Source organism: Entamoeba invadens (assembly GCF_000330505.1).
Source record: "Entamoeba invadens IP1 unplaced genomic scaffold scaff_1105074726103, whole genome shotgun sequence".
NCBI lineage: Eukaryota > Evosea > Mastigamoebida > Endamoebidae > Entamoeba > Entamoeba invadens.
Genome location: NW_004443767.1, coordinates 291,587 through 314,409, shown reverse-complemented (window position 1 = coordinate 314,409; position 22,823 = coordinate 291,587). Strand labels below are relative to the sequence as shown.

Sequence of the window (22,823 nt, the reverse complement as noted above, 5' to 3'; positions counted from 1 at the left end):
TTTTGGAATAATATAATAAATGTATTACATTTTATAATAACAAAGAATTATAAATATAATACATTACAGTTTTTTGATTACTACACTAAATTATTTAATTCATTCAAATTTTTATTGTATTTTTTGTAGTTTATTAATTCTTCAATATATTCTATTTATTTAAAATCCCACAAAAACAAGTAACAAATGTCAGAAATTAAATAAAATAAAGTTTACACAATTTACAAAAGAAATAAATAAAAACTAAAAGAATACTTTACATATAGAAAAATGACTAAAGTTAGTATTTTTTTTGTAATAATTATTACAATATTATTCTTTTTGTACTTCTTTCTTTTAAATAAGCTGTTATTTTTCTTCTTCACCTTAAAAAAAAGAAGTACAAAAAGAACAACATTAAGAATTTTTAAATTGTTGGGTTTGTTTTATGATGCTAATTTCTAAAACAAAATAAACCTCTAACTTATATGTTAATTGACTAAAAATTGCTCCACTCAGTTCTGTTTATGGTAAATTGTAATTAGAATTAACTATAATTATTAACAAAGGTATTATAAATTATAATAATAAAGCCAACTTAAGGTTTTATTAAAACGTGCTGGTCTTACCATAAATCAATGCAGAAAAATCTCAACAACAGGTAAAAGCAGTTTTAGGCGAGAAAAAAACTGTAACTCGAAAATTTTGTAAACAGTAATATAAAACAATTATTAATAAAGGGAAAACCGTCATTATCCAAATAACTTCCCAAAAAGTCGTCGTTCTCATGCACTTTTTGGCAAAAAAATGGATAATATTATACAACATAATAATAATGAACCAAAGTGAATAGTTTCTCATTATAGCCAGTGCCAAAAGACGGAACAAAAAAAATAAAAAAGACGAAAGAGATGTAATTTTTTAAGGCTAAAACCCCCGATTTTTTACACTTGAAAGATGCAAATTATTTTTCAAGAAAAAGCAACTAAAAAAAAAAGTACCAATAGGAACTTAAAACCCTGCAGAAGTATAAATAGCTAGACAACTGGAATTAGCAAATCATTTGAATTGGATGTCTAATTCAATGCCTTCACGTTTTGGCGTTGTACAGACGGAGCATAACACCTCCGGAAATCCATGGAACCTTTTGCCCTCGGCGTATCGGGCATCGTTTTCGAAAAACCAAACAAACATCCACATCGGCACACCCAAAGACGCAATTCACTGGTCGTCCTCGGACCCCACACAAAAGTACGTCTTTGTAAATGAAAAACAGTTTGAGCGTATAATGAAAAGGAGAAAGGAGCGCGAGGATTTATACGGCCAATTTGGCTTCCAATCGGCCTCTTCCAAACCGCGTAAAGTTTGTTGTCTTTGTCAGAATTTTACTTTTTTCTCGCGGTATAAAGCTTCGGCTATTTCGCAACATATGTCAAAAACTCAATCTCATCTATTTGTGAAAACATGAGTTTTGTTTTATCACTATATCTAATAACAAATTTTATTATATTTGTGGAATTCTTATTGATTGAAATTGTCTTGGATTGAGCGATGAAAAACGAGACAGCATTTAATGCGCAATAATAACAGAAATAACACCAAGTTCAAGTACGAATCGAGACACAGGCACGCAGTGAATAGACAACGTGGCGACGGCGGAAGATTTTGTAGCAAAAAGAAGTCGGAAGTCAACACCTCGACAATCTCAGCAGCGTCTCCCCAACAAAACGAGATTCTTGCTGCTTCAGACACGTCACAAATATCGCCAATTGCTGTTTCTGCGCCTCAGATATCACAAACTATCCTCGACTTCAGTACAGCGAATGCTTTCCAATTCAATTAAATTCAGCACATCCATTTGAATCTACTACTTTGTTGTTTTTATTGTCAAAGTTGTAGCACATGTTTATCTTTAAAAACTTAATACAATAGACTTAATTAGTCGAATGTTACTTTGTAGTTATTATTATTATAAAATATATTTGTAAATTTTACTAAATAGGTTTTATAAAACAAAAAAATTGCAATTTTTATTTTTTTGTTATTATATTTTTCATTTATTACAAATGTTTTAAATAAAACACTTTTTTAAATTTAAAGAAAAATAAAAAACATTCGTTAGTAAATATCACTCAATTTCAAAACAGTACTATTCGATGAATAAATATAAAATGAACAAAGTATATACTGATTGATGTCTCCATCATTAGTTAAATCTATTTCTTAGTCAACATGTAGTTTATTTTACGTTGTTATTATTTAATTTAATAATTTTTAAAACTATTAAGAATTATATTAGTATATTATTATTATTTTAACAAAAAAAAAATATAGATGTTCAAATTTTTTTTTAATTTGCAGAAATAAACAAAATAACACGTTTTTTTTACGAAAGACACATTTCATTTTGTAAAACATTTTGTTTTTTATCCCAAAACTTAATTGTTTTGGCTTTTTTAAAAAATGATTAACTATAAATATATAATAAATAATTATATTTGTTTAACAAAGAACCAAAGATTTATTTTATAAATACATTGAAGATAATATATAATTAGTAAATTACTAGTAAAAACAATGAAAATAAATTTTTTTTCGAGAAATTGACAACACAAAAGTTTTTGACTAAAAAACAAAGAAAAAAAAATTTCAGGGTGACTTTGTGATATGAGTAAAGTCAAAGTGATGACTTTGTTTTCATGAAGATAAAATGGCTCGTACAAAACTAAAAGAGCAAAAATGTCACACGACGAAGCTATAACCACATCGGACGAAATGGGACAGATCGACTTGCGAGTTTTCCAGTTATCGATTCAACTTCCGGACATAATTGATCAATTCCGCACTGTACTCACTCAAATGAAGACCTCTGATATATCCCTTGAAGATGGGACACGGAAGTACACTGACTTCATCAACGCGATCATTCAAAATGCGTTTACTCCCGAGGTACAACAAATAGCGGCCAACCAGAAGAAACAGAAGCAACAGAAAGAAGTGAACAACGTTCTCAATGAAGTCATAACAACTGAAGAAGAGTTTATGAACTGTATGGTCACGTATTTGAAGAACTACGGGAGGATTCTGATGAAATCCAAAACGGTAGGGGTCCACGTGAAAAACATTGAAATTGTAGTTTTGAAGATCGTCGCGTTATCAGAGAAGCTTGTGAAGATCCTTCGCAACAAGGACTATGAGAAATTGTTTGATTGTGTGAAGGACTTATCGATATATAGTAATTACTGCATCTTCTACGAGAGAGTCGTGAATTTGTTGCCAAAAGCACGAAAGGAGATTCCAGAGATCGATTTGGTGACTAAGAACCCTGAGGTGAAAGGACTGAATGTCATGGACTACTTAATTAAGCCAGTGCAACACATCACAAAGTACCCACTCTTTTTAAACACTCTCAAGAACTTAATGGATGGAGCGCAGAAGAAATTGGTCGAGCGATTGTTCGACGAAGTGTATGATGTGCTGTTAGATAACAACTCCACACAGAAGTATTTTAATTCGGAGAGTGAGAAGGAGGCGCTTCTTCCTAAATTGAAGTGGAAGACGGATGAAGTTGATTTGAATAATGAATTCTTCATGTTGAAAGTGTCTGTGAAGGCATTGACACTGATTGAGAAGTGTGCGTACTTCCCAATGAAGGACGTCAACTTTGGGGTTTTGTTCTCACGACATGTAGTATTTGGGAAGGAAAAAGGGTCGAAGATATACATCGAAAAGGTGTTAAATAACATCGAGTCGTTTGAATCCTTTGACGATCACTTAATTCTTCAAACCGCAGACTCTACGGTGTCCCTCTCATTTAACGAAAAAGGCGATTTACAAATGTTTAACATTAAAATAAAGGAGTACCTCGACTCAGTCTCTCCTAATTTACGATTGCGTCTAACTCAATCACCATCAGTCGAAAACCTTCTCAGCATTAACAGACAAAGAAGGCCGTCTGAGGCAGGTGTGGAACAACACATCAAACTGTCACCAGACTGTTCGCCCCGCGAAATCGAAAAGAGAAAAAAGGTCGTAAAGCAACTCCACAGAACGTTAACGTCCACAGCGACACATCGGCCAAATATCTCGATGTTTTGATTGCTGAATTGAGTAGTTTGTCTGTGTGTCTATTCGCGTCAAGTAACGAGTATGGTTGATAATAGTTTATTTTTAATTTGTTTTAAATTTATTCATTTGTTTAATTATTGTCAAGCGTTTCCAAAATAATTATTGCCGAAAATGTGGTATTATAACGTACAAATTTATAAGAAAAAATGTTCATTTTGGTTAAATAATGGTGACGTGGGTATTAGGATTGTGATTTTGGAAACCTCTGATTGTTGTATTTTTACCTATAAATACTATTAACTATTAAAAAATAAATTATGATTTTTTTAATGGTTCAATTTATATGTCTCTTAATTTTTTTTTCCATCATTTTCAATTACAGTAATAAAAATAATAGTATAAGTAACTGAAACTATTATTAATGTTAATATTATTTGAGTTATAAATTTTGCATTAAATACATTATTCCCAAAAGAATGTAAGAAATAAGTGTGTTGTTTGAACATAAAAAGATATTATTGTATTATTTTAATGATACTATTTATTTGTGATAAAAAAGTAATAGCATTTGTAGGGGTTTTTGAATTTAATGTTAAGTGATATCAATAATAACTTATCATTATTTTTTGTTTTGATTTGATAAAGTTTTGTGTTAATGGGTGCAAAACCATTTTTTCAGGGAGATTTTTAGTGATTGAGGAGTTTTTTGGGAAAGAAACAACGGGTATTAACTTGATTTTTGTTTTTTGTTTCAACTTCCAAATACCAAGATAAAAAGACTTGAAGATACCCATAACTGCAACAAATTATGAATAATTAAAAAATATTAAAAAAATATTAAAAAAATATAACAAATCAGTTATAAAACTCTAATTTGAGAAAATGAAATTTAGAAATGGGATAGAGCTATGTTAATTGAAAAATGTAAATTGTAAAAAAATTCGGTTTTTCTATTTGAAAAAAAAAGTGTCAAATAAGAAATGTGGCTTCAAAACTATTTTTAAAAATACACAACAACATGTTAAAACTGCCAATTTTTGATCACTTTCTTTGTGTAATAGTTTAAAATATTATTCCAAATTATACTTAACAATGTATTGTGGACATGAAAATAATTAAATAATTAATTAAAATGGAAGACAGCAAGTCTAAAACGAATCTCCTTGGCAGACTTGGATAAAGTTAACCTCTTTCAAAATAGATGCCAAAAGACAGATGTTAAAATTATATGTATAATTGAAGAAAAGTCTTTCAACCAAAATTTACTTTAAACCAAATCGTAACAAATATCAACATTACAAGTATTAGATTTTACTCGCAGACGCGACGTGATGATCAGATGATTTGATCCAATAGTACAGTGTTGACGCACACAAATCTTTATAGTCTGGTTGCTTCTGTAGAAGTCTGATAGCTTTAGAAAGTCCAAGTTCTTGACCAACGAGCACAGCACGCTGTCTAACATCTTTGGACCATCTCTTTCTTTTGGGTGACTTTTTCTCTTCGACGACATTGAGTGTAGTTGAAACAGTTTCATTTGAAAGTGTAGGCGAGCTGGGAACACCAAATCCAATAACAACTTCATAGAAGTCTTTTCTGCAAGGAGTGAACATGCTCTTAGCCATTTGGAATGACTTCAATCAGTTCAAAATGAGTTTATATAGTGTGGATATATAATTAACTCTTTTGAATTTTTTGAAAAAAAAAGAGGTGCAAACCCCCTCTTGAACTGTCTCCAAGCAGCAAAAATCCTGAAATCCTTTACACTCCCCATTTCTGTGCCTCACTTTCCCTCATATCTATATTTTTTTAAAAGACGGAGATTCTCCTCTTTTCTTAGCTATGTTGATTTTTCACAATTCCCATTTTGTTGTTAATTTTTAAAAAACACTTTCCGCATTTCTTCTTTATTTTTTCTTGATAATTTTAATTTCCCATTTTGTTTGAATTATTTTGATTAATATAAAAAACACTATCACCATATATTTGAAAATGCCCTTACTTTTTTCCTTGTAGTCTTTCAAACGTTTTGTCTTCGTTTTTTGAACTTTTCAACCTTTTTTAAAAAGGTTTGTTTGAAACAATATTTTAACAGAGAGCCCGCCCAAGTAAATATGTATTTCCCTAATATTTATCCTCCAAGTTTGTTCGTTCTCATCTTTAAAAATTAAACAGTTGTTAATAAGTTGAAAACCAATCAGAAGCTATTAATTTACCATTTCAAAAATAATTCAATACTTCCCCAAATGAAAAACTCTTCACTTTTTTCAACCTCCATCTCTTTGCACAAACATGGAAAGAAGTACATTTCGAAAAGCAAATTATTTTAGGACAGTTTTATAACGGTAATGTTGTTCGATAAAAAGCGGGTGAAATACAATATAAGACTTCCGTTAAGCATTTTAATTCCATTTGATTAAATATAATTAAATTTTTATATCCCGAAAATATATCATTTTATTTATTTTTTATTTTTGTTATGCATAAAAAATCATAACAATTTAATTAAAAGTATTATTATTTTAATTATAGCTTTTATCTAAAACCATTTACTTATTTAAACTAAATAAAAATGGTATTAAATTAATAGTTCTAAATTATAATTACAATCATAACCATTAAATAAACAATTTTCAAATTATAGTTTAGTTAAAAAAAAATGTTGATTTTGTTGATTGTATGAATTCTTCATTTCAATCAACAACATTTTTCAAATTGATTGTTAAATTAATTTGAAATTCAATGAAATTTTTTTAAACAGAAGAATTTAAAAATTGTTTTTTTACAATTGAAATAATTTGTTTAGTTATTTTAATTGAATTTTTAAATTAAAAAAATTGTGAATCAAATCATTCGCAAAAGTCACTTTTTTTATTTCGAAAATACACACAAACCTTCAATTATGAAAATGAGTTAATTCAATATAACTTAAGTTCGTATTTCTGCTTCTGTTTCTTCCATCCTGGCAGAGCTTCAAACTCGGGTCTTGTCATTTTGAATAATTTGATGAATTCTTCGTCGCTCAAGTAATCTTCGAGTCGTGATTTATCAAGTTCTTTAGGGTATCGTTTGTGCAACAAATCGTCGTACGAGTACTTCGAAGACAATTTCATCAATTCGTCATGGCAGTCCTTAATATTATCCCTCACTGAAACCACTTGTTTTGCTGCTATTCTCCACCCGTGGAAGTAATTCGTAAACACAAAAGGCTCCTTTCCGTCCTGTACTATATAACACTTTCTTTTGTTACGCTCTTCCTCTTTCGATCGAGCAATATACTCCCCCACTGTCTCCATCGAAAACTTCTTGTCAATTTCGGAAATGTTTTTGCCCACCCACAAATAACTCACGTCGTAGCAATCCAACAACATTCCTGATTTCTTCTCCAAGTCGTCTTGATACCAGTCAGTCACTTCTTCAACACCAAAGACTCCGGTTTTAGATGACATTTCAAACAGTCGATTGCGCCACATCAAAACTCGCGGCTCGACGGAACGCTTCCCGCCCAACGCTTTCCAAAACTCAGCGCTCTCCTTTCCTTCGTCGTACTCAATCACTTCATTGCGCTTCACATCAGCGTACTCTTTCACCAAATTTCTCGCATATGTCAATTCAGCAGTGTTTGTTAATTTGCCCTTCCAGATATATGCCTTTGTCTCTGTCGTGATCAAAAAGACGGCTTCGGAAGTGAGTCTGTCCTCACACATCTTCCACTCAATTTCAACTGCTTTCACTTTGTCTAAATTCACTCCACACCTTCTAATGTCAAACACAAGTTTTTTACTCGCTTTTGTGTTTGTCAAGATATCAGTCTCCCACACCCGCTTACCCTTAGTCTCCAACTTAGCAACAGGATCCTTCCCAAGTCTGACCACAAACTTCGAGAATATGCTCAAGAAGTGGGTCGTCTCCGTGTTTTGTGCCACTCGAAACTCCTTCCCTTCGTCTTTGAGTGTCATGTGTAAATCAACAGTCAAACGCGCACAAGCTCCTTTATCAAGTGTTGGACAATTTCTCCCTTGCCAGAAATACAAAATGTGGAAGTCGGTGTTCCATTTGACGTATGTGTATTGCACTATGTAACTCTCACTCTCAAAAAACTCTCCCTCCTCTGTTATATCGACTCGGTTGAACTCTTCAATACGCCAGATCTTCTTCTTTCCGTCTGCGTTGTCGATGTAGACCTCCTTCCTCACTGGAATCTCTTTACTCAACATCATCGTATAGTCCACAGCACTCCCTCTTGATATCGGCGTGTCATCAAATTCCCAGCTTTTCAGCTTCTTTGGCGCTTCCAAAAAGTCGCAGAAGCGCTCTTTGAACATGACTTGCTCATACCCTGGAAACTCAAAGAAAAGTGGTGCAATCCAGACCTCCTTCCTTCGCTCTAAATATCTCTTTTGACAGTCTTGGATGTATTGTTGTCTTCGGTCTTTCGCTAATCTTCCTCCAACCCACATGTACATCTCACTATAGCAATCAAGTATGTAACAGCTGTTTGTCTCCAACGATGTTTTCGATATGTCCTTCCCGTCGTAACTCCATCTCTCAATATCAACTTTCTCTTTCAATCCGTCCCACCAATATTTGTATAACGTGACGTACTTCATTTGCGCTTGTTCTATCAAAACGTCGTCGCCGCCCTCTTCACTACTGCGAATGTTCCCCGTAGGCTTCCCAAATTCAAACCAAAATTCGTTGGACTCTTTCCCTTCATCTTCCGTTTGTATCTTCGCACCATTCCGCTCTAATGCAATAAATTTCGCTAAATTGGCTGCTTTGCCCTTCTCCATCGTGTTCGAGTCCTTACCTAGCCACACGTAAATGGTCTTTGCTCCTTTTCCAGGGTCAAACAAAAACGCGTCGCCCGAGTTCAACGACATCCAAGAACACTCCACTAACCTCGCAAAGGGTTTCTTCTTTCCTTTGACATGGATGAGTCGCTTCAAATCTCTTGCGTTGCCTTTCTCTATAGTCGCCAATTTTTTGCGCTGAAAGAGCAAGTCCTCCGCAACAACTTGGTGCACTGCTTTCGCTGTTTTCTCGGCAAGTTGTGAGGTGTTCCCAATTGCGACTTTCTGTGCTTTAAACACGTCCGTACTATCTTTCCCTTTTTGTCGCTTCACATTGCGGAATTTGATATTCATCGTTTTCACTTCTTTGTTGTCGACTAACTGCTTCCAGTCGTTTTTGTCCTCCTTTGTATCAACGTGTTGTCCACCTTGGTTCTTCTCTTCTTTTTTATTATCATTGTTCTTGTCTGGAGTAATACATGCCACTGTCATCTGTTCTTTTGGTGCGACGTCCTCAATGATTTCTTCACTAATGATCTCCTCAATGACTTGAAGCTTTTGTTTGTTATTGACAACCTTTGGAACAACTATTTCAATGTCATTCTTGTGTATTGGCGGCCTCTCCACTCTTCCTTCCAAGTTCACCTTGTCTTTCTCCCATCGTTCGTGCTCTTTATTTTGTTGGAATTCCTTTTCAATTTCTTCTCTCCCACTTGGCGTCAATGAACGCGAATGACTCACTTCTACTGAAATAATTCCACTTTGTCGAACAGCACCTTTCACATCTTCTTTCACTTTTGGCGTTTTCTGTCTCTCAACCTGTAACCGACTTAAGTCCAAATTTTCTTTGACTCCATTTTTGGTCTCTTTGACGAACTCACTATGACACGCATTCGGCGCTTCAACTTCAACAATTTCTTCTTTTTTGGCTTCGACGGCGTCGACAACCTTTTTAAGAGGTAATCGATGGTACTCACTCCGCACATCTTCTTTGATCTTTATTGACTTCACTCGCTTTTTATCCAACTTGAACTTTGTCGCACTTTCCTTTCTTTGATGTGCCGACTTGGCTATTTCAATCACAGTCTGACACTCCCGAGGAGCTTCAACATCTCTTCGAATTCCACTCTTTTTCACATCACCACCAACATCTTCTCTTACTTTCTCACTCCTGACATTTTCATCTTCTTTCTCAATTCTCGCCTTTGAACCAATTTCTTTTAACATTGTAACATTGAGCTCTTTGAGTTCAATTGGTTCGACTTCGCACACTTCGGGTACCTCTATTTCGATCATTTCCTTCTTGTCTATTTTTTCGGCTTCAGCGTCTGCTTCTCTTAAAAACGGTGACACTGATTTGATGACTTCATTATCGTCTTCAACATCACTTCGTTCGGCGTCCGAGGACGACTTCTTTTCACCATACTCACTCGTTCGTGGCGTCGCAGATGCACATCGTGGTGTGATTTCTCTCACAAACTGATCTTCTGGATCAAATCGCGTGTCTTCTGCTAAGTCATCGAGCATTTCTTTTAACATGTCCTCGTACATCTTGTTGTCGTCTTTCTTCTCTTCCCCGAGTAATTTCCTTTGTTCGTCGTCATCATTGTCCACAAAGTACTCATTGAACAGTGCAAACTCCGCGCCTTGAATGACAAACTCAAGTTTGTCTTTCCTTCTCATTGACGATTCAAGTATCTCTTCTGCTTTCAACACAGCAATAGTTCGTTCCGTTGGAGTCGCATCTTTGCCGTACCAGACATATACCAACACTCCAGTATCCAACACAACCGTCGTGTTACTATTCAATTGTGTTTTATTCGGTCGCCCAGGTACCAACAAGATCTGTGGCCCATGTCGTTGGATGGCAATGACAAAGACTTTGATTGTATCAGTGATTCTCTGAATAACGTCTTTTGCTTTATAAATATTTCTGATGTAATTCGTCTGGAAAAATTGGTTGAAAGGCTTCAGCAAATCGTCCGTTTTCATCTTCCGCATCTTTTTCTCGTTACAGTCGATGAAGTCGACTTTACTCACGCCAATCTCCTTCTTCATTGCTGCAACAAGTTTGTCACATTTCTGTCGTCGACTTTTATTGCACTCCTTCCCGTAAAACACTGTCAGACTCTTCCCTGTGTCAAACAGATAGGCATCTCCTCTATATATGGAGACAGTCACTTTCTTCCCATCGCCTCTTTCAAACGGCACAAAAGCAGCCCACGTCGCATTGCCTTCACCAAACACTCGAATGAGCAGTCTTCTTGGTGGCGCAGGTTCAAAGGTTCTTGCCTTAGTCTCAAGTTGGAGTTGCTTCTGAATCTCTACAGACGCCTTTCTCCGGTCGTACTTCGATTGCACCTTCTTGTCAGAAAGTGCCACAGTCTGGACTTCTCCTCCCCCACTGATGTGTTCCATGATATCTTGCAAACTCGGCTTAGTATCATAAAACTCTCCCAAGTCATTCTTCTCCACATCAAGTACTTGCAGAGACGGTAACATCGTCATCCCTTTTGGTAAACTCCTCAAGACATTACTTGACAGTGTCAACTCCTTCAGTGCAATCAACTCAGAGATGTCATTGGGGACTTCGGACAAATTGTTGCTGTCCAAATACAGTTTGACCAACGGACACTTGAATACTATTTTGGGGATGACGTCAAACTCGTTGTCGGCAACATCCAAGTGCGTCAGCCCACTCTTGTCAAGAAGGGGCAAGTTCTTCAGCTTGTTTCCGTACAATATCAGTTGTTTGAGAGACTTCAAGCGACTCATCGTTGGGGGTAAAGAGACCAACTGGTTTTTGGCCAAGGAAAGATATGTGAGACCAATACAGTCGCCAATGGTGTCTGGAATTTCGACGATCTCGTTTTCGGAAAAATTCAGTTTAAAAACGGGAAGACAGTTAATCAGTGGCGTGATGTGTTTCAGTTTGTTGCCTTCGTAATTTAAAATGAGCAGTGACGTGTTACTAACAATGACGGCATCATCAACTGTCTCTAACTCGTTTTTGCTCACATCCAAATTGGTCAAGAGATGGATTTGAGAGAGAACGTTGATACTTGACAGTGTGTTGTGGTTCAGGTTGAGCTGAACTAATGACGTGTAGTTTTTGACCGAAATGGGGAGTTCAGTCAGAAACTGGTTCGAAAGGTCCAAGTTCGTCTTGGGAGGCCCTTTCTGTGGCTGTTTGGAGGTATCGTTTCCCATTTGGATTTTCAAGTTCCAAAACAACAAAGAAAGTCAATTAATTTTCCGATACTCGTAATAGTCACCAACACCATCAATGGCTTCATTCACAACGCCGTAACCCATGAGCTCAATCTGTATTTCTTCTTCTGTTTTTGTTTGAAGAAGTGATACTATTTTGTGGATAAAAGCACCACAAAGACAAAAAGAAAAGTCATCATCGCTGCTCAAAATTAGACCATAAATGGAGTTGTTTTGGAGTAACACCCCTCCACTCATTCCCTCTGAGACACAACCTTCGCAGCAACAAATAAAGTCGTTGTTGTTTTGTGAAGCAATTGAGTATATTTTTGTGGGTTGGAGTGTGACGTCTTGAGACGACGCACCAAATCCGAGAAAAAAAGCTGTTTTTGATATTTCTGTTGATATTTCAAAAATAGAAAAAGTTTTTTCAATTGTTACAAAAACGACATCAAAGCACCACGAGTAGAAAATTCTTTTGCTTTTATATATTGTGTTTGTTTCAACATCCACAACCTCGACGTCAACATCCTTATATCCAAGGCTGTGCGCAGCAGATACAAAAAGTGTTGATCCGTTTAATGAGTAAATTGGAGCACATGTCGAGCAGCGTCCGTTCGCACTCATCTTAAACACTCTTGGTTGTTTTGAGTTCAGTGTGCATTGAATGACAGTTTCTATGTTTTCATTTTGTTTCTCGGGCTTTTCTTGTGTGAACATCTTCACAGAATCAAGTGATAGCAGTGCCTTCATTACAACACCGAAACATACAGCATAGGTTGTGTTGTCTTGTACTTTAGTGTACACCACAATTCCAACTGGACATTTGTCCGAATTAACAAGAAGCGCTCCGTTGGAGTTTCTTGGCGCTTTTGGTGTTAGTCTCAAAGCAACAACATCACTTCTCTCAGCACAGAATTGTGTCACACCCATTCCGAAGTCCAACTCTTGAAGAATATTGTACCCAAAGGTCCAGTCATTGTATAAGAGCTTAAGTGTATTGTCTTTAATTAACCCTCCCAAATGTGCTCTCGTTTCGACACTTCTCCATCTCATATTCTCATTTTGAAAATTATTGTCACACGCAAAAATCGCCAACCGTCCAAACGACCGGCTTTCTTTCTCATTTTTGCTTATTTTGAAAATCGTTTCACAAATATCAATCTCTCCAAGTAAATGACAACACATTTCGCACTTTTCTTTTCTCATGAAAATTTTACTTGTTTCTTTATTTCCTTCAACCAAAATAGACGATGTAATCCCAATAACCTTTTCGCTCTTTCTAACCCTCACCAAAAATCCGCATAATCCAAAAGACCCGTCCTCGTTACAAAACGTCGTGTCAATATATTCCATCACTTTGCTTTTTTCGTTTTTTCGTTTTTTCCTTTTCGCTTTGTCAGATTCTGACTTTCCTCTAATATCATTGATTGAACTATATTTAATTTCAAGTTTTTTCCAAAAAATGAAAAATAATCCAAGTGTTTTTTAAAAAAAAATCAAATTGTAGGTTTTATTAATAATATAAATTACTAAATAATTATTAAATAATTATAATTTATTTTCATTCTAAAAATATGACAACAAAATTAAAACAAATTTATTTAAACTTAATAAGATTGTGACAAATTTTTTCACAAATTAAAACTTTTTCTGAGAGCAACAATTTTTGCTTTATAACAAATGCGATGAAACTATTATAATATAATAATTAAACCATAAATATATAATATATTCAAGTAGTTCATAAACCCCAAAATATCATCACGAAAATACAAGTTACTAATTTTTTTAGTAATAAAATCATTAACATTAGTTTGTCAATAAAGACGATGAAGATTCTGTCGTTGAGTCAGTGGAGAACCCCAAGATCCTTTGAATGTTTTTGTCTCCCACTTCGATCATTGTGTGTTTATGGATCTTGACGACATCAGAGAAGTATTTACAGAGCATCGATCCCTTCTCTGCTATATCGAAGACACTCATCACCAACTTTCCCTTATAAAAAATGTTTTCGAAGTATTCGATTCTCTGTGCATTTTTGGAGACTTTGGAGAGATGTGAATTGAAGAAGAACCCATTCTCGGTACAGAGGTCCATCAAATAATTATTAGAAAAGACTTGGATATTCCTATTGAAGAGTCGTAAGCCTTTAATTCGTTCTTGTTCTGTTTTGTAGTCTGTCTCCATATAACTTTTAAATCGGTCCCGAACAAAGCCGTCATATTCAAAGATTTCATTTCCAAAGTCAATGGATATAATTTTGGGAATTTGTTCCGTCACATTCGATTTCTTTAATGGACGTTCAACATCTATGGTATGAAGCTGTGTTAATAAACCTAAGAGAACTGCTTGTTGTAGAGCTTCTTTGTTGCGCTTTTCCCGAGAGCATTGAGTCTTGAAAGGAAGAGATGTGTTCTTTGTGAAGACAAAACGGGTGTCGGACATGTATGGAAATAAAGATCGCTCTTGCTTTTTATTTTAAGGATCTTGCTCTAAAAAATCGGAAACAATGTTCTTTGAAAAATTTATTTCCTTCTTTTTACTTGTTTGGATCTTTTTCGTTTCTTTTCCTATACTAATGAAGATTTTTGAGAGCATTATTGTCGTTATTTAAAACTACTTGATTGATTATTTTTTCAATTCTTTGTATTTATATTCCATTTTCTATTTTTTGTACTGTTTTTGAATAACGTGGAAACAGTACGACTCGAAAATGTTTATTATTTCGTTTATTAAAGATATGAAAATAATTGATTGTTTAATATTAGAAAAAACAACGTAAAAAATCGGGAATTTTTTTAAAAAGAATATACAAATAAAATGTTGACTTTTCTTAGAGATTTTTCATTTCGTTTTTTTTCGTTTTTGTTTTTAAATTACCTCTTTGTTTTTTTTGTGATGGAAATAATTGAAACTATAGTTGCAAAAAATAAATATTATAAAAAATAGTTATATGCGCCATTAAAAAAGTGAACACGACAATTTTCGCTTTTTCTTATTCATGACGACAAAATAAAGCCTTTTTCCAAGGCTTTATTTTGAAAAACCCCATTGGTTGTTTCTCTTTTTTTAGTTCATTTTTGAACTTATGTCCACTCTTTCTTTTTCCACAACATGTAGAATATTTTCGAACTTTTTTCACCGCTTGCTAAAATGGTAATTTATAGTTTTTAATTGTTTGTTTTACATTACTAGAAAAAAAGTTTTTACCATACCCATAAAGAATATCCGTCGTTTATTTATAATCCCAAATATTCCCATAATCAGTAGATAAATTACGTATAATTTTTATTGCTTTAAAACACACCATTTTCATTACCAAAACAATAATTCAAAACTTATTCTTTTTTATGTTTAAATAATCGGGATATTTTCGGCATTTAAAAATACAAAGCGTTTGTAAACAAATTGCGCACTGTGTGAGTAAAGAATGTTTACAAGTTTGCTTTTTGATTATGTAGTTCTAATCGATGAATAAATGTTCATTTTTTTGTTGTTATTAAAATTGTTTTTTATTTTTTGTAAGAAAAAATGTTATACAAAAGTTATTAATACCACAAAAAGTCAAACCCGAATAACACATTTGTTGTTCTAATTCAAAAAAGAGAAAGTGAAATGAGCCGTAAAGAACTATAAAAGAGTTAAAAGAAAACAATAAAAGAAAACTTCAAAAGATAAAAAGAGATGGAAGTGGAGAACACAACAGTGCCAATTAAATCGGTCGAAGGGGAAGATGACGAGACGAAGATGTCTGTTGGTATGAAAATTGACAAACTGTTTGTTCAGCTAGAAAAGGAATTCAACGAACAAAACATCGAAGAGACTGAGCGCTTGCTCGAAGAGACTAAAGTGATGATAGAAAAGGGTGGAGACTGGGATAGGCGTAACCGACGCCGTGTATATGAAGGTTTATATTTAATCACTTTCAAACGGGACTTTGTTAAAGCATCTTCATTACTCGTCGAATCTATTGGGACGTTTGCAGTGAGTTCTTTGATCTCATTTGAGCGGTTTGTCTTCATAGCGTCGATCTCTGGGATCTTATGTTTCGACAGAAACAAGATGAAAAAGTCCATATTAGATAATCCAGACGTCATTTCAGCGTCAGTTCAATACCCCTGTCTTCTGAATATGGGCAACGCTCTTTATAAAAGCGATTACGCAACATTCATTAGCGAACTTAAAAACACGGTTGTCCTCATGATGAACGAACCCATCTTAGCAAAATCAGCCGATTGGTTCTGCAAAGAAATGCGTATCAAAGCGTACGTCCAAATCATGCGCTCGTACTTAGCTGTGAGGCTCGATGTCTTTGCTCAAGAATTTGGGCTTCCGGTCGACTTCATAGAGAAGGAGTTAGAGCGATTCATATCGCAAGGGAGACTTCCTGCTCAAATTGATAAGGTCAATGGGATTGTCATGAACGCACACAAAGACAAACGAAATGAGTTTTATGTGACTCTAGTCAAAAACGGTGATACTGTAGTCGAGAAGTTGCAACGTCTTGAGAGGAAAATGGAGTAAGTCATTTTTGCTTTATTCTTGTTTGTTATATCTTCCTGTGTTCAGCTTGTTCCGACGTCTCAGAGGTATTTCAATGTAAACGAGTTAATAGTCAATTAGTCCAATGAGAAGTGCTTCATGCAGAATTCCGAATTGACGTAGTCGAGTGCGTCCAAATAATCGGTGACCACTTCGACTAATGAAATGCTCTTGATCTGTGTTGGAGTGATTTTAAAGAGGAGGAAGGAGTATGGCGCAAGAACAAAGAGCATTCGAATTTCTTTGTCGTCTTTTTTCACAACGCCTTCGACTAACGACGCCTTCGCGATGGACGCGGTGATGGTCTCGAAATTGACATCAAGAGGAACGTTTGCTTTATAAGCCAATTTGTTCCACAAAAGCTCGTATAACTGATTTGCAGTGTCTTTTGATTTCAACTCGTCGATGTGTGGGGGGACCATAATGAAGTCATCGAAGGTCAAACTCAAGTTGTTTGTGACAATACTCAATCTACACAACTGAGCTTGTGAGTCCGTGACGATGACATACGGATCCACCGAGAAGTCACAAGGATGTGGAGAATTGAGTGGGAGTTCCAACTCGATTTTATTAGTTGCCAGATCTCCAGAGCGTTTAAGAAGTGGGTGGACGTATTTGATGCAATTGGTTTTGACGGTCTTGAAGTTGTTTTGGACAGAGAACGAGAATGGGACTACATAGAATTCGTCATTCACATCATGTGAATTTTGGACTTCCAATTGAAGTGGAATTGTTAAAAAGAATTCCGCTTTACTCAACGAGTCAATGAATGTCTCAACATCACTCGAAACTGTTCCATTGACTCGTATTATCGACATTTTGTTCGTCGGTATTCTCTTCAGTACAACTACCCCTTCCCCTCTCTCTTCTTTACTCTTCCTTTCTACCTCTTCCTCATCTTTATTGATGACACTTCGAAGCCGTTTGATGTCAAGGCGAATGACTCCACCACGTCCAGCAACACCATCAGTCATCGCATTAATCTCTTTCATATCAATACGAATGACTTCTTCACAATTTAACAAGCTGTGAATGAAACTGTCCTTCTCAGTCGACGACTCTATGTCCTCTGAAAGCAGTTTCTGCAGCTTAAGTGTGTTAATGACCACCATCCCATCCTTCCCAACTTGGTCCATACTCTTCGAATTCACTATCTCCAAAAAGTCTTTAGTTTTCAATGAAAGTTTCGAGTCGGTGCCCACAAGAGGGTAGTTCCCGTGCGTCAACAACTTCTGCATTTTCTGCACAGACATGTGGTGGATGCATCTCAAGAAAAAGAGCGCCCAGTCTTTAAGAAGTGCGTTCTTACTATTCTCCTTCAACACGACTAACAAGTTAATGATTTTATTGACACAATTAGCATTTTCTTTATTAATAGACAGCAACAGCGCCTTAAATATTTTGAAGACACAGGTATACAACGGGAGGGAATTGAACGAGAAGAACATTTTAGAGTTCACGATGAATGTAATACGGTCGAGTACAATATCAAAGAACCCACTTTGGTTCTGTTGGAGCAAATAAATGAGCATTCCGCAGTATAAATAGTGTCCCGGGACAACAGTCACATTCTTGAATATATATGGTAAGAACGAGACGATGTTGTTTGGTGTGAAATTGGTGCACTTCAGTAACCCATACACCTTTGTCAAGAAAATGCTATTTGTGTCCAAGATGTTCGGTACAAAAAATTGTTTTGCAAATGGCGATAAGATCCCTCCAATCATATTGTCACTCTTCGCTAAGTTGATTAACAAAGATAGCGCACACAGTCGAGATCCCTCTTTTAATAAGACGCGGCCGACGGTGTCCAGCAATCGCATGACAATGTCGTATCGGACTTTATCGTATTTTCTTTGGTCTTGGAACGTCGATATAACATGTAACAAAGACAATTGCATTGACGGGTCATAGCTATTAGTCAAGTAATTAAAAATGGGGAAGTAAATGGTTTCTGGACTTAAAGCGGAGCATCTCATAATGACGGGGTAGAGTGTTGATAAGTGTAATATGTCCCAATATTTCGCGTTTTGTTGGTTATCCAATATGACTGAAATGTATTGTTTCAAGAACGGTGACGTTTCATTGACTTGTTTTGGCAAATTCACGAAAAATTGAGGTATTGGATTTTGTAACAGTGGAGCTGTGAACAACTTGACTTGACTTGGGTTGTTATCGCTTTGTGACACAAAGGATGTTTGTGTGATCTTTTGTTTGAAATACGGCATAGGTGAGTAATTAGGGTACTCCACTCCTGTTGGATTTTGCTCTTGAATGAGTGCATTAGACAACACTACTGAATATAAAGTGAGTGCGGGGGTTTCGACTCCAATAGCTCGTGTGAGTTTCTCTAAGTAACTAATAGCACCTTTCAATAACGTTGGGAACGTCAACTCGAGTTCTAAGAGTGAAGCCAAAGACATCGTTGTTAATGAAATGTCATCAAATTGTGTCAGTCCCAACATGTCACCAGCATAATTAAAAAGGTGTGGCAATTTAAGACCCCAAGTGACTACTATTAGTGTTTGTGCTTCAGTAATGATCTGAAGAAGATTCACTCCACTTTGTGGAATGCTGTTAATCGGCGTCGGATTCCCACGACACCACAAAGGAACTTTCCCAATTAAAACTTCCAAACGATATCGATTTAAAGCGTCAAACATTTTTGTCACAAACTGCGAATTCTCACTTAAAAGTATTACAGGAACAGCAACGTCATTAAATAGTCGAAATGTGGTCAGTGCTTTTGTCTCATCGTTCTCGTTCCAAATCTGCTGAAGAAACTTTATAGGTGTTTCTATGTTATTCCAATCAAGTTGTGGATGTTCGTTGTTTAAGGAATTTAACTCGGTCACCCAATCGGATGTCTGCATATCGTGCTGTACTTTCTTTTGTAGTTCTTTTTTTTAGTTGTTAGCATAACATTTGAATAACATTTTTTTCAATTGAACTTCAAATGTGTTAAAACGTCAAAGTATTACAGTTGGGGGCTTTAGCTTGAGACCAGGAACCAACGTGACACCAAAAATATATAATAATAAAAAACAATCTTTACTATTTTAATGATTAACAAGATCTAATTAATAGTCTTAATAACTTTCAAAAAAAGATTAATTTTCTTTGATTTTTTATCAGTTAAAAAGTGACAATTAATTTTATGTTGTTTTTGAATGAAAATTGTTATGTTTTTTATTTTTATTTTTTTGATCGATATTTTATTGTTGATAAAACCCAATTTTTAAATTAAAAAAATTATTTTTCACAAATAATTTTGTCAATTTAAAACGAATGTAACATAACAAAAAATTGAATATTTAAACGATTTGTTTTGCACTCAATTGTAAACTGATGGCTCTTCCATCTTTCAATACCACATTTTTATTTCCAAACAACAATTTCAACCCATTACCACATCTATTGACTATTCACAAAGAAAAGAGGAATATAATGAAGCCCGCTCTTTCAAAAGGATACATGAGAGAAAAAGCAAAAAAGTCTTTTAGTGTTTTTTTTAAAATACCCCCAAACAATAAACGACTTACTTGAAAAATATGGGAAAAAGAGGAATTAAAAAATATACCTTTTGCACGCGAACAAATACATTTTATGTTTAAAGACTTCAAACTTCCAAAACGAATAATTGCAGCTTTAATGGGAGTTAAAAGAGAGACGATAAATACTCAATTAAGACGTACAGTTGAAGTAAAAAAGTCGGGACCAAAACCAAAAATAACACATTTTGCAGATAAGTTGATCAAAAGATGGATTAGACATTGTAAATCAAAAGGTATTGCGTGTACTGTAACAGGTATATCATGTTAGTTAACAAAGAAAAATCCAAATTTTAATATGACGAGAAGAGGGATAAGAAAACATATGAAAAAGTTAAATTACAAACTAGTCATAGCAAAAGCGGAAGATTATGATCGAGTTGCTTTAAAAATAGAACATTTGCGTCTGAATACTAGTTACATAATTAAATATAATGGTACACCATCTGCTCTTTGGTTTAATATCGATGAAATGGGATCAAATGATTGGGCCGACCGCAAAAGCCTTTATGTGTATCAAGAAAACGACTCTTTTGAAAAACAATGTCACGCTTGTTCACGTTCTTCAAAACATGCAACTGCTATTGTTGCAATTTGTGCTGATGGTTCTGCTCTTTCTTTTGGAGTGGTCATCACACAAGAACGTTATTATTCAGTTGTCAAAGAGAAGTTTCCAACCAGTATCGTGTATACAACAAACAATGGATTTGTCACAAAACAACTTTTCAAACATTGTATATCCAAAATCATCAAAGAAATTATATCAAAAAGAATTTTGGTTGACTTGAAGGTTATTGGGCTATAATAACAATGGATAATTTTTCAGGACACATAGACGAAGAAATGATGAGTTGGTTCGAAGACAATCAAATATTAGTACATACCTTTAGTCCACACTCTATTCACCTCGTAGCCCCTCTTGATCTGTGTTACTTTGGAGCCGTCAAAAAAATGACAAACACTTTGAAAACGATAGTAAAAACAGGCAACGCAACGATAGTTGACTTAGACTAACACTCAATTCAACAAAATGTTGTTTCCCAGAACACAGGAGACTTGATGGATGAATCTGATAATGAAATGAATGAAATATTTAATGAATTCGTTTGTGATGATGATGAAAATATTTTAAACGAATTTGCAACAGAAAGTGGAAATACACAACGTATTTTTCGTACACAAAGAGCACCAAATGGGTTGGCCGTTACAACTAAATTACTTGGTCTTCTGAAAGCTCTGACTGACAGATCAACATCTACAATTATCAAAGTTTCTTTTGAAAGAAGTGGTATTGTTTTTAAATATGTTGGTGGTATTATATGTGTGTTTTTTGACATCAAAAAAGCCTCAAGGATGATAAAAGTGTTTCCAAATCTTGCAAGTGATCATGACCAAACAAATGTTACAAATAATAGTTCTTTTCTTATTCATACAGTTGATGAAAATGAAATAGAAATTCCCAACATTTCAAAAAAACATATCGATACACTTGAAAAAACCATCAAAAGTTTATCGAACATTTCTTGTTGTGTTCAAATTAATGACCATATTTCACAAATTAAAAATTCGTTGCTATTTCTACGCACTTTGGAAAAACATTACATTAGTACCAATTTCAATTCAAAAAATCAGTTGTTGTTTCGGAATTACTACGTGTAAGTATAATATGTTTTAAACATCAGCAATATCGAAAAGCAAACCCAAATAATTCGAAACAACAGTGAATGGCACCAAAAATATAAAAACAGTTATTTTTTTTAAGTTTTGTCGTTAGTGTTTATTTTTGTTTTTGACATAAATAAAATAATTAAGTCAAAGACAGAACTAATTAAAAAAGAAAACTAAAAATATTTTTAAGGAAAAAATTCCCACTTTTTAAGGAAATTTGTTTCTACAAGGAATGTGGTTACAAGTAAGTTCCCGGAGACAGGTTAGTACCCATACTGTATATATATATAAATTTTATTTTAAAAATAAATATTATTAGAAAATAATGACAACAATTAAACTGATTTATTATTAGCTTATTAATAAATATACTATATATGATAATACAATAAACACTTTGTTTTCTTTTGTTATTATTCTTCAAAAATATGACAAAATACTAACTAACTATTTGTTATTGTAAAGTGATAAATTCTATTATTATTATTATTACTATTAAATTAATTACAATATAAATTATATTGTTATTTCTTTTTTTTACAAATGAAATGGCAAAATTGGAAAAAAGTAACAATTCAATTGTTAGTTCCAAGTTAATTTCAAGATGAAAGTAACGAAACATAACTACAAGATCGGCATATTCAATATTTTTTAACCATCAGAGGCTTAATCTGGTTAATTTGTACTAATTTTTATAATAATTTAAATCGGAATTATATTAAAATAAAAATGTTAAACTAATTCAATCACTGAAGAAAAGTTAAATTTTAGCTAATTTGATTGAAATAAAAACCTCAAAAATAAACTTTTTGAAATAATCAAATTTTTTTTCTTATTTTTTAATGTCTCATTCCCGTTTATTTAATAGAATGACCCCTATTTCAATTAACTAAAAGAATGAGAGACTTGCATTAAAGATGTATTACTATTAATTATAATTATCAAAATTATAAATATAGTATTTGTCACATTATTATTGTTAACTAGCAAAAAAGGTAAATACCCCCGA

At 34.2% G+C, this 22,823-nt stretch overlaps 8 protein-coding genes across 8 annotated transcripts; 3 read left to right on the top strand and 5 right to left on the bottom strand.

Annotated features, from left to right (window-relative positions):
* Positions 1-1,063: 1,063 nt before the first annotated feature.
* Positions 1,064-1,822, top strand: EIN_249270 (transcription factor nf-Y alpha, putative; the record flags this gene model as incomplete). Its single annotated transcript, XM_004261616.1, has 2 exons — positions 1,064-1,342; positions 1,583-1,822. 2 exons carry the CDS (start codon positions 1,064-1,066, stop codon positions 1,820-1,822), a joined length of 519 nt encoding a protein of 172 aa, XP_004261664.1.
* Positions 1,823-2,718: 896 nt separating this feature from the next.
* EIN_249260 (hypothetical protein) lies at positions 2,719-4,077 on the top strand (the record flags this gene model as incomplete). Its single annotated transcript, XM_004261615.1, has 1 exon — positions 2,719-4,077. The coding sequence occupies one exon, from the start codon at positions 2,719-2,721 to the stop codon at positions 4,075-4,077; it is 1,359 nt and encodes a 452-aa protein (XP_004261663.1).
* A 1,274-nt stretch (positions 4,078-5,351) lies between these two features.
* On the bottom strand, positions 5,352-5,672 carry EIN_249250 (hypothetical protein; the record flags this gene model as incomplete). The annotated part of the gene is made up of 1 exon (XM_004261614.1): positions 5,352-5,672. The coding sequence occupies one exon, from the start codon at positions 5,670-5,672 to the stop codon at positions 5,352-5,354; it is 321 nt and encodes a 106-aa protein (XP_004261662.1).
* A 1,293-nt stretch (positions 5,673-6,965) lies between these two features.
* EIN_249240 (villin, putative) lies at positions 6,966-12,050 on the bottom strand (the record flags this gene model as incomplete). Its single annotated transcript, XM_004261613.1, has 1 exon — positions 6,966-12,050. One exon carries the CDS (start codon positions 12,048-12,050, stop codon positions 6,966-6,968), a length of 5,085 nt encoding a protein of 1,694 aa, XP_004261661.1.
* A 33-nt stretch (positions 12,051-12,083) lies between these two features.
* Positions 12,084-13,406, bottom strand: EIN_249230 (hypothetical protein; the record flags this gene model as incomplete). Its single annotated transcript, XM_004261612.1, has 1 exon — positions 12,084-13,406. One exon carries the CDS (start codon positions 13,404-13,406, stop codon positions 12,084-12,086), a length of 1,323 nt encoding a protein of 440 aa, XP_004261660.1.
* A 456-nt stretch (positions 13,407-13,862) lies between these two features.
* Positions 13,863-14,498, bottom strand: EIN_249220 (hypothetical protein; the record flags this gene model as incomplete). The annotated part of the gene is made up of 1 exon (XM_004261611.1): positions 13,863-14,498. One exon carries the CDS (start codon positions 14,496-14,498, stop codon positions 13,863-13,865), a length of 636 nt encoding a protein of 211 aa, XP_004261659.1.
* A 1,239-nt stretch (positions 14,499-15,737) lies between these two features.
* Positions 15,738-16,577, top strand: EIN_249210 (26S proteasome non-ATPase regulatory subunit, putative; the record flags this gene model as incomplete). The annotated part of the gene is made up of 1 exon (XM_004261610.1): positions 15,738-16,577. One exon carries the CDS (start codon positions 15,738-15,740, stop codon positions 16,575-16,577), a length of 840 nt encoding a protein of 279 aa, XP_004261658.1.
* Positions 16,578-16,672: 95 nt separating this feature from the next.
* EIN_249200 (hypothetical protein) lies at positions 16,673-19,468 on the bottom strand (the record flags this gene model as incomplete). Its single annotated transcript, XM_004261609.1, has 1 exon — positions 16,673-19,468. One exon carries the CDS (start codon positions 19,466-19,468, stop codon positions 16,673-16,675), a length of 2,796 nt encoding a protein of 931 aa, XP_004261657.1.
* Between the last annotated feature and the right edge of the window lie 3,355 nt (positions 19,469-22,823).